Source organism: Diadema antillarum, unplaced genomic scaffold (assembly GCF_040938485.1).
Source record: "Diadema antillarum isolate AM-2024a unplaced genomic scaffold, OU_Dant_1.0 scf00000059, whole genome shotgun sequence".
Classification (NCBI taxonomy): Eukaryota; Metazoa; Echinodermata; class Echinoidea; order Diadematoida; family Diadematidae; genus Diadema; species Diadema antillarum.
In genome coordinates, this window is record NW_027270948.1 from 339,706 (window position 1) to 351,892 (window position 12,187).

Below are 12,187 nucleotides of genomic sequence, written 5' to 3' on the forward strand. Positions count from 1 at the left end.
CGACATTATTTTTAAAAACAATATAATGTTTCTCTTTTTAATAAAGAGGAACTGTAATTAATTCAAATTCATGCCAAATGCTGGTGTTCAACAAAACATGCAGATGTACAATATAAATACTCAGTATTATATTGATATCATAGATCTACATGTATTAAGAGATATACAGTGTGCATGTATGATATAGGATTTACATACATGTATACAGGCCTACATTCCCTGTAGAAGATACTCATTAATCAATAACAGCTCCAAGTTTTATATCTCGCTATGAAGTATTGAAGTTTTACGTTGTACTATAATGTATACATTCTATGTCAAGGTGAATAAAAATATTATTTCATGTGTTCCATGTTCTACAAGCTTGGCTTTTCAGTGGAACACTCTTTTCCATCGTTATGATTACTTCTTTTTTTTCTTTTCTTTTTTTACTATGACAAAGTGTGCATTGTTCCTTTTTTTGTTATAATATCATTTGTGCATATGTTTTATATTGTGTTCAATGAACCGTTCTTATCAGTTTGATGAAAGTCAAATTGTCACATGTACCACTTTGGATCATTTTTTAATGGAAATGAACAAACTGTTGAATTTAATTGATATTGAAAATAGAATGTACATTGTAGCACTGTCAACGTGTCATTCTCATTCTAGATTGATGCAGGGGCGGATCCAGGGATTCCGTAAAGAGGGGGCGCGTTTACAAAATTAAAGGGGGGCGCATGCACCCCTCCCCCCATTTTTTCTTTTTATTTCTTTTGTTTCAACAAAAAATAAAGGGGGGGGGGGGGGGGCTTGCGCTGGTTGCGGTCCTCCCTGGATCCGCCACTGTTGATGTGGAGGCAGAAACTTCCAGATGTTACCAGATTGAGTCCAGGTGGAATGTCATACATTGTAAGTCTTAAAAGAAGAAATGCTGAAACGTGAAGTGATGGTGCAGCTTTTTATGGCATCATGACACGTATTGATTGTCTACTCACAATCCTTGTTTGATTTTTGAGGAAAAAATAATGTTTTTCCTTGATGTTGCATGTACATGCATGTAAAATGATTAGTAGCTTCAGGTCCTTGAAATCATGAGCAAATATTATTGTATTCATGTGTAAGAGAAACATTGATTTAGTTGAAATACAATGTATGATGATAGGCCTATCTATATACAGTATGTTTCTTTCAGAGAGATACGCAGAAGATGATTGAAATTATGGTAACATTTTTTATGGCATCAAGACACATATTGATTTTCTACTCACAATCCTTGTTGAATTTTTGAGATACAAAATGTGATTTCACATGTACATGTATTTTATATGCTTCATATCTTCAGGTCCTTGAATTCATGAGCAAATATTAGTGTATTTATGTGTACCTTAAAAATCATGATTTAATTGAAATACATGTATGTATTGATGAATGTATTTATAGGTTTCTCTCAAAGGGAATACGCAAAAGAACTGGATAGTAGTCTTATGTACCTTATACGGCAGTCAAGAAGACGTTCATGATGAAGTTTCTCTCTGGAAATATTATCTTTTCTCTCTAGATTGTTTTGAGTTTTCTTTTTTGTTGTCTTTTGTGTTAAAAGTTCAGAGCTTAATGCACATTGAGCCATGGTCATACAGTATATTGTACGTAACAGAAAGATGATTACTTTCTGCATTACTTCATCATTGATCATCAGCTCCCTTGTAATGTGCCCAAATTTACATGTAATTTCAGCGCTCAGTTTCTCTCAATTTTGGCCTTGGGGAGGCACAAAATGATACAAAGTATTTACATGATGATTCTCAAGTTATAAAATGATGTAATTGATAAGTTTTCTTTGCTGTTTTGGCTATGAAGTGAAGAAGAAAGAGAAGAAAAACCTTTGCAAGACATTTTCCTGTTTGTTTTTTGCAATGCAAAATGACATGTAGTTCTCTGAGAAGTTCCTGTTATCACTCATATTTGTGGAATTCTACCTCTGCTTCAGCTTTCATTAAGTGGTGTGGCATTTGCGTGAATACTAAGCTGTGATCATTTTTTTATGATTTTGTTGAAAGTGTGCATAATTAGCAATGATTTTAAGCTATCATCATGGAGCTATGACAGACTATGTTTACAGTCATGAATTTACTGGACTTGTACACTTCAGTGTGCTGCTGACCACAATGCTTGCATTCCGAGTGAACCCAAACTCACTGCTTGGTCAGCAAAATGTGTTGGTACTTGTCCATAAAATTTGTTCGGTCCTTGCAGAATTGCATATTGCCCTTACCAAAAAGTGAGAAAGATATCTCTTGTTATTCTTGGCAGTTTCGGGCTTCTATCATTCAAATTGCCAACACATGCTGGCCACGAAGTGATAAAATGGAAGGTGCATTTTTATGATATTACGTAAGACCAGTACGAAATGTAAAGTCGTTCATATACTGACTCATTTCACTCAGACGAGACAGATGATACATTTCCTAGCCCGCCATAAGAATCTACCCACAATTCATGGTGTGTTACACAGGTAGGCAGGCGCTGGCGTTGTGCTTCATTGCTAACAGCTACTGCACAAAAATAGCCAACACACTCTTGCTGGGTGTTATCATTTTTTTTCCTAACATGCCAGTGCAACAACTTCGGAGACACAGTGTAGTGAGGGTGATAGACTGCTATCTGAAGGGTTGAGTCAGGTTTGAACCCAGCATGGTTTTTGGCCTGCCAGAGAATTGTCTCATCTAATATGCTGCTTCCTCAATAACAGAAGTCTGTAGCCATATACGCCTACACCCTGAACAATAGCAGTAGGCTTTTGACTTGTACACAGAGGTGTAACTCCAGCTTGTTGATACACGTATTGGATGAATTCAAAGACATCGCTGATTTGGTCCTTGTATTTTTCATCCAATCCAAATTATATGCCCTTTAGTGTGATTCATTCATACTTTTCTTGTTTGCTGATGTATGGTAGTCACCATCCAGCATGTCTTCCCAGAGCAAACTTTATTTTACAATCTTAACTGTTCCATACTGTCTACTATCTTAATCCTATTGGATATTGTAGAGATTGTACTTTGACCGAAGTGTTTGTGGCTTACTGTGCTCTTATTTTAAAAAATCTACACTAGGTTACTTGAAATAGAATTGGATGTTTAGTGTAATCAGGGAGGTGGGATATCCTCCCTGGTATTATTCAGGAGAAATAGTTAACTTGAATTTTATTGATACAAGAATGATGCTGTTCTTCCATTCTTATTGAACAATCAAGGGAGTGTCCACTTCATAATTACTGTACTACCAGCTTAGTGTCTTTGCATTTTATTTGCCTGATTTGGGGCCAAGGAGCATTTGAGTTTGTATGCACACATGCAAATACTAAGTTGTATTTCTTCACAGGGACTCACAAATGTGGTTTAGTGGTATATTACATGTTTGATATTGTTATGCCAAAAATTTGCATGCAGTGCGATGGACATAAATTCTGATTTCTTGTAGAAACACTAGATTACATGTAATGTGTACTGGATACATCAAGTCTACAATTTTATATTGTGTTCCACAATTTGTATGAGATCACACAGATTACTGGAAATAATTGGATAATATCTGGAATTATTAAACTCTCAGTTCAGCATACAGCTGGTTGTCATACACACAACACATAGGCCTACATGTACAATGTAAGCCCATATGATTACATCTAAATACTATAAAAAAGCTAAACATATTCAGAGGTACCAGGAGATGTTAAAGCTAGTATCTGAAACATCTGATAGTAAAGAAGGATGAAGAACAAAAAAAAAATGGATTTAATGTGAGTTAAATGTACATATAAATCAGTATTTGTTGTGTGCGTACATTGTATGTACGTGTACATTGTCAGTACACTTTTATAAAAGCTTCAAACACATTTGCAATACCTGTGATGTGTGTTGTAATATGAGCTCTGAAAGAAAAAAAGCATCAGCCCTTGTTAAGTAAGCACTCTTCAGTGAAAGGATACCGACTTTTTGATGATGGCTAACAGACCAGAAAGCCTGGATATTGAGTTCAGGCCTTGACGATATTCTCCACTTGACTTTATTTCTAGCCAAGCAGTTGACATTCGAGCGTACCATGACCAGAGCAGCTGCTGTGTGATGTACAGTGGTGTGCCACTTCATGTGTGGCACGTGTATGGAGTACACAAACCTGTTCAAGTGATTGGATTGAAGCTCCATTCTTCCTCTTGCCATGACCATATTATTATGTATTTTGTGTACTCCTGCAAGTTTTTTACTTTCTCTGCCAGATATGCAACAAAGTTACAATACTTGCCATACAATTAATTAGGGGGAAAAGTCAGCTACTTATACATTGTACCTCTCTGTTTTCAATGTTATTACATCACTTGTAAAATTATTTTTACTGTCTATATGTGGTGAGTGTCAATGATATAACAATGTTTTCTGGCCAATAATCTTTATTATGATGTAAATTTATGTAAGTAATGATGATATGTCTTTACACTACCACTTATGAAGAAGAAAATTATATCATCAGCTGAGAACTAGAAGGGCACTGTTGCATTCAAAGATATGAGCATAGTAAGAAAAAAATGAAACAATCAGTTTTCATGAAATACTACAGTGTGCAAAAATCAAAAGTGGGTAGATTTTATAAGCATTGTTCCAAATATTGGGTAAAATAGTGCCCTTGTGGTTCTAATTTTGAACATCATACTGAAAATGATGGTTATTTAAAATTGACAGCATAATGAAGAGGAGATCAAGCTCTACAACATGATACCAATAATTCAATACCCTCAAAAATTGCGATAACGCCCTTCTGGTTCTTAGCCAACGATATATTCCTTCATGCTCTCAGTGCAGACCTTAACATCAGTAAATGAAAAGAATCCATTAACTTTGTGTAAATATCATGGTATATGGCCAGAAGGACTATTTCACTGTCTGAGGTGACTAGAGCTATTGTGATAGTTCATCTTCTTTTAATTTTCAAATGCATTGGCTGTATTTTTCTCCTTCAGTTTTGTCAAAAGCAGGTTTATTTGAATACATTCTTGGAAAAAGTTGTAATTTAGTCTTGTGATGAAAAGTCGTATTTGCAAGTTGAAACTGTTCTGTGAATGGGGAATGAAGATCTCTGTACCAACACTACCTTTCAATTGTCATTTTAATGCTTGTGTATAGTGTTAGAACAAAAATCCCCCTTTTTCAAGAAAGTCAGGATGAATACTTGAGATGATAAATTTATGGGTAAATTACTCAAAATTTGTGTAGCTTTGGGTTTGTTTTAGAGCCACTCAAGGGAAAGCACATATATTATTTGACAAGAACACATGATGTATAATGTTTATGTAAATTAGATATATACATACATACATACATACATACATACATACATATATGTATATGCCACTATTGCTTTATTTGTTATGCTTGTGCATTTACTTTTCATCATGTATTTGAGGGGTTTCTATGTTCAGGACACAAGGTATTGGAAGGGGGCAAAGGTACTTGTACGTGCTGTGTGCATGAGTGTTTTGTTCACAGAGGAGGAGTCTTTTCTGAACTGTTTCTTCACTGTGGTTTTATTCCTCCTTATGCCTTGGATGGATTTCTTGACAGAGATGATTGTTTATTTTTATACAAATTGGAGGTCATTGGTTGAGTAGGTCAAACTGCTAGGGAGGCAAGAAGGTATGTGAGGTCATGAGGTTAGGTAACCGTACTCCAAACTTCACCTCAACTAAATCTTCATATTTTGCCCTAAATAAAATCAATGTACAGTGTAAGAAGCACAAAAAATACAGATCAGAGTGTAATGATTTTTCGTACATGTCGTGAAGTTTGTAATGGCATTTTGCAAAGAGAGCACTCATAGCTGAAAATTTATATTTATTTTGTCATATGGGCATCACACACTCCTTCCTCCATCCACACACAAAACTTACAGATGCAGTTGTAGCTGCCCAGGCTAGTGTGATGTCATAGCTGTAGCTACAACCAAGGAGGTACCACAAGCTTGCCTAGTACCTCCTTGCTACAACTGTCATGGTGATTGTGCATGCACATCAGTGTGGCAAAAAAATATGATGATGCACTCAACTGAAGGAACCATCTAGTTCATGCAAACATTGCTTTTAGTTGGTTCTGTCTGACATGTATTTCAGTCTTTTATTCATTATGGACTCACAGCTTTGGTTTTGTCATTTATTTAGATATAAACTTTTTATTGCAACTGATTGACTAATTGCCCTGCATCAACATAAAACTTTTTATTATTTACATGCTCTTTCATAATAGCATCTACTTTTATGATTATTTTCTACATTGTACAGTCTGGCCTCTCCTATCCGGCCTTCCTTTATCAGGATCTCTCTATCATCTGGACGCAGTCTCAGCGTGATTTTTTTTTTTTCAATCTAATAATTATGGGGGAAAGGGGAATTCCAAACTCGGACAAAATTCCTGCACAAACTCACATGAATTACATATCATTCCCAACATATTTGATATACATTCACATCTAATTTTCATCTAGATAACATGCATTCAAACATTTGCTACCCCCAAATCACAGCAAGAAAATGGACAGAAAATTTTTTGATATATCAGGGCACAGTTCAGGTGATCATTCATTGAGCAAAATCAGCAAATTATCCAAAAATTCTGAAAGCAGACCAGCTGATGAGGACGTGACATGTTCATGCAAAAGTACTAGTGTCCATGTACAATTGTAGCTTCCATTGGGTAGGCAGCTGCATGTATTAAAGGACAAGTTCACGTTCATTAACATAAGGATTGAGAGAATGTAGCAATATTAGTAGAACACATCATTGAAAGTTTGACGAAAATCGGACAATCCGTTCAAAAGTTATGAATTTTTGAAGTTTTTGTGCAGTAACCGCTGGATGAGAAGATTACTGCAGTGTGTGAATAACTTAGATGTCACATGCGTACAACAATGTAAGGAAAATATAAAGAGAATTTCACAAAATTTCATCTTTTGAAAAAAGTACACATTCCCCCGACTCGTTACCGACAAATGTTATGGGTAATATTATTCCCCCTGCCTTTAGAAAGAGGCAAGTCAAGTGCTCTTTTATTATGCGAAAAAAGTGAAAATATGTTGAATTTTCTTTATACTGTTGTACGCATATGACTCACAAGCTGTAGTAGTCTCCTCATCCAGCGGTTCCAACACAAAAATTTTAAAAATTCATAACTTTTGCATCGATTGTCCAATTTTCCTCAAACTTTCACTGATGTGTTCTACTAATATTGCTGCATTCTCTCAATCCTTATGTTTATGAAGGTGAACTTGTCCTTTAAAAACTGAGTCTCCCATATCCATCCAGCCAACCCTTATCCAGATGAGTGCCGGTCCTAACATGTCCATATGGGAGAGGTCGGATTGTATGTCTTTGTAAAATCTTATTTTGATTTTGATGCTGTTCTGTGCACTGTATTTTGTTTTATTGTAAGATATGAGAAATCAAAACAATTCATTTTAATAAAAAAAATGTTAAAGTTCTTACTTGGCCACTTTTAATGTCATTGTGGAAAACAAATCCAAACATGATTTTTTTTTTTGGTAAACTGTGGCAATATTTATACCCCTGCCACACATAGTGTGAAGGGGGTATATAGGAATCACCGTGATGTTGGTCAGGCGGGCGGGCGGTCTGTTGCAAAATCTTGCGTCGCGAACTCCTCCTACAGTTTTGAAGCAACTTAAATGAAACTTAGGGTAAATGATGATATTGAGGTATAGATGTGCAAGACATGTTTTTTGTGTTTGTCGGACAATGCGTTGCCATGGTAACCATAATTTTACCAAAACCTTGTGGATTGAATAGCTTCCATAGTATTTAAGCAATCAATTTCAAAATTGGTATCTATGATGATCTATAGGTGTAGTTATGCAAGAAACTCTTTGTGTTTGTACTTGACAAAGTTGCCATGGTAACTGCATATTTTCTTCAAAATCTTGTGGAGTGAACAACTTCCAGTTTTGAAGCAATTGAAATCAAATTTGGTAGGCATTATGGCCTTGAGGCATAGACGTGGAACACATAATTTTTGTGTTTGTTGGACAAAGCATTGCCATGGTAACCATAATTTTACCAAAACCTTGTGAATTGAATAACTTCCACATCATTCAAGCAATTAAGGTCAAATTTAGTATGTATGATGATCGGGAGGTGTAGTTATGCAAGACACCAATGTGTTGATATAAGAAAAATGTGTTGCCATGGTAACCACACATTTTTGTATCAAATTGAACCATTTAATAATCTATAGAGGTGAAATTTGGTGTGTATGATGCTCTTTAAGTGTAGTTTTGCAAAATGTCCTTTTTATTTGTATCGGATAATGCGTTGCCATGGTAACCGTTTTTTTTTTTAATCCTGTGGAGTGAACTTCTTCCACAGTTTTCAAGCAATTGAAACCAAATTTGGTAGGCCCTGAGGTATAGATGTGGAACACATAATTTTTGTGTTTGTCACACAAACTGTTGCCATGGTAACCACAATTTTACCAAAACCTTGCAGATCGAATAATTTTTCCATCATTCAAGCAATTAGAGTCAAATTAATTAGTATGTATCATGATCTAGAAGATTAGTTTTGCAAGACACCAATGTGTTAGTTTAAAGGACAAGTTCACCTTCATAAACATAAAGATTGAGAAAATGTAACAATATTAGTAGAACACATCAGTGAAAGTTTGAGGAAAATCGGACAATCGATGCAAAAGTTATGAATTTTTTAATTTTTTGTGTTGGAACCGCTGGATGAGGAGACTACTACAGCTTGTGAGTCATATGCGTACAACAGTATAAAGAAAATGTAAAAGAAAATTCAACATATTTTCACTTTTTTCGCATAATAAAAGAGCACTTGACTTGCCTCTTTCTAAAGGTAGGGGGAATAATATTACCCATAACATTTGTCGGTAAGGAGTCAGGGGAAAGTGTACTTTTTTCAAAAGATGGAATTTTGTGAAATTCTCCTTATATTTTCGTTATATCGTTGTACGCATGTGACATCTAAGTTATTCATGCACTGCAGTAGTCTTCTCATCCAGCGGGTACTGCACAAAAACTTCAAAAATTCATAACTTTTGAACCGATGGTCTGATTTTCCTCAAACTTTCAATGATGTGTTCTACTAATGTTGCTACATTCTCTTAATCCTTATGTTTATAAAGGTGAACTTGTCCTTTAAGGAAAATGTGTTGCCATGGTAACCACTCATTTTTGTATCAAAATAAACCATTCAAGCTATGAAGGTCAAATTTGGTGTGTATGATGGTCTTAAAGTGTAGTGATGCTGGGGGAAAGCATGTTTTCATTTGCTGTAAGTTTTATACTCAGTGTCAACTGTGTGATTATACAGTAACCTAAAATTATTCTGTTTCCAATTCGACAAATGCACAAACTTGGTATTAACGTCATTACCCTCATGACATCACATACCATAAAGCAACACTAGGGGCGGGGGTATTAATTACCTTCAGTGATAATTCTAGTTCCTAGTGAGAAAGGGCCTTTGATTTACTAACATTTCTGGTGTGTGTCTGTGCCTTCTCCAGCAAACCAAGCTCATTACATCACCCTATGGAAGCGTGGGAGATCTGGCAGACCAGTTCAACGATCTCTCCCTCGTACCAGTGAATGACAGAAAGCCTGGAAAGAGGCCGCCCCCTACTTACCTGTGCCATCTTTGCTTTAACAAGGGACATTACATCAAGGACTGCCCAGAGGTGAGTCTTTTCCTTTTCCTATGAACTGAACAGGCTGTCATTTTTTTTCTGTCGATTTTCTATAAAGAAGACCCCCCCCCCCCCCCAAAAAAAAAAAAAAAAAAAAAAAAAAAAAAAAAAAAAAAGATCCATTTGACAGGCTTTAAGGGGTGGTACAGTTTCTGGTAATATGGGGTTTGAGGTGTCCAAAGGTTTTTTTATGGTGATTTTTTTCCAGGTAATGAGAAACCTCGTATGAAATATGAAAGAGCATATAATTCTAAGAGGAATTCTAAGTTTATTTGATGAAAATTGATTTTGAAATGACTGATATATCAAAAACAAGGGATTGTAATAAAAGGTTGGACTCACCTTTTATTAGGATCCCTTTGTTTTACTTTGTTTTTGGATATTCCAGCCATTTCAAGACTGATTTTTATCAAATAAACTTTGAATGTCTCTAAGAATTGTAGGCTTCTTGAGCATTTCATAAAGTGATTTCTAAATATCTTGCAAAAAGTGAAAAGCTGAATTCTTACCTCAACCAATACTATACCAGCCCTTTAATGGTGAAAAGAGGTTATTGCATAGGCCCTTTAATGGTGAAAAGAGGTTATTGCATAGGCCCTTTAATGGTGAAAAGAGGTTATTGCATAGCAGTCAAATAAAGCAATCATTAACAATCAAGACAAGTACAAAACTGGTGTGTAATAGGGCCTTATTGTTACCGGTACAGTTCTTATCTGCATTTTGGAGCATTGTTTATGAGGGAGAATTGAATTAGAAAGATGATCATCCTAAAATGATGCTGACCAGTTAAGTGCCATATTTGACCATAATGGTAGTTTTATGTACAGTATTGTGAGCATGTAGGTCCTATATAATGATATAAGTCTTGAGAGAGAAGAGTGATATTTTATAATTATTTGTACCTGTAGCAAAGCTGCCAAGTCTTTCTTATTCCCTTCCTTAAATATCTGTACTGACAGGAAAATATAAAATCCTCCCTGATTTGGAAACTATTTCCACCTTATACATGCATGTATTATAAACACATGTATCTTCCTGGGTGCTCTGCAGAATTTCCCTGATTTTGATGCATTGGTATTGGCCGTAGACGTTTACAATGCACCACAAATCAATGGAGGATTTGCTGGGCAGATTTTGTTTTTTCATCTCGAGAGGAAGAAAGTGTAAATCAGGAATGATTTTCCTCATGACTGGCATTTTTTGACAATGGCGTTAGTTGATAGCAAGAGTTCATGGTAGACATGATCAGTGAAACAGGTGCATCTGTGAGATTGCTCTTCAGTCTTTCACTGAGGTGTGCCAAGAATATACCACACCATTCCTGGCATTCATAGTGCATGACATTGGTTTCATTGAGCACAGTTAACTGTTTATCAGCAGAAATGGCTGGCAATCAAAACTTCATGGGAACAAATCTCGAGCCTTTTTTTTTTTTTGCGTACTTTGTAGTTTTTGATGTCTGTTGGAAGGGACTGGATTGATAATTTTTTAAAGTATAGTGGTGCTGCATGTATAATGGCCTTCAGTTGTGATTATTTGGAACGTTTCTTATTTTGGGAAATTACATACTATACTGTGTCTGTAAGGATGGCGAGAAGACAGCAAATCAGGATGTACACGTAGGCCCTAAAGCAAACCTGTCACTGTATAGACAATTTGAGTAGTGACATAGTGAGGTGTTTTCAGTGTCATAGCTCTATCAAAGAGGCTGCAGAGAACCTCCTTTGAAACCTCATCAGGGATTTGTTTGTGTTCTTCTTTATTGATTGATACATGTAAGTTTGTTGATTTTATTTATTCATATGTTTATTTAATTATTGAACACCATTATCAATATTCAAATATAGACCAAAATGACAGTATCGATGATTGTTTTTGCTATCATTGCTGAGGCAGTTATTAACAATCACCATCATTACAATTGATAGTACTTTGCCCACTGTGCTGATGAGGCATACATGCTCTATGAGAGTAGATAAGCAGACACAAAGAGAAGTACAGGAGAAAAATGGTCACTGTTGCTCTTGAGAATATGAATTCACATGTGCAGTTTACAGGTAATTTCAAAACCAGAAAGGCAACAAATATTGCCACGGCTGAATGGAGCAAGGTTAGGAGTTTGATATTTAGGCCATGTTGCATGAGGTAGGCCTAAAAAACAGTCCTCCTTCCAATGAGCTTACCAGTGTGTGACCGAGATTTGGAAGGAGAAAACAGCAGTAGGTAATTGACCGTGATTCTGGTAAAATCAGACCTGCATGATTTCTGTACTGAGATCTACCACTCCAGACAGGTGAACAGTGCAGAAATGGAAATGAGAGCAGAGGGAACCTACTGAGATGGGTACTGTAGTGGATGGATGCCTGAGAAAAGGATAAATGTTTTTTGGGGAAAAAAAAGAAAGAAGATGTACAACTTGTATATCTGACTTGCAT

At 35.8% G+C, this 12,187-nt stretch overlaps 1 protein-coding gene across 3 annotated transcripts in view; it reads left to right on the plus strand.

Annotated features, from left to right (window-relative positions):
* The window catches only part of LOC139715985 (zinc finger CCHC domain-containing protein 24-like), a 65,775-nt gene that overhangs the window by 15,004 nt on the left and 38,584 nt on the right, over nucleotides 1-12,187 (plus strand). For all 3 annotated transcript variants that reach the window (XM_071627536.1, XM_071627537.1, XM_071627538.1), the window contains exon 3: nucleotides 9,573-9,743. In XM_071627536.1, the coding sequence (XP_071483637.1) occupies nucleotides 9,573-9,743 (171 nt within the window). The remainder of the gene's footprint in view (nucleotides 1-9,572; nucleotides 9,744-12,187) is intronic.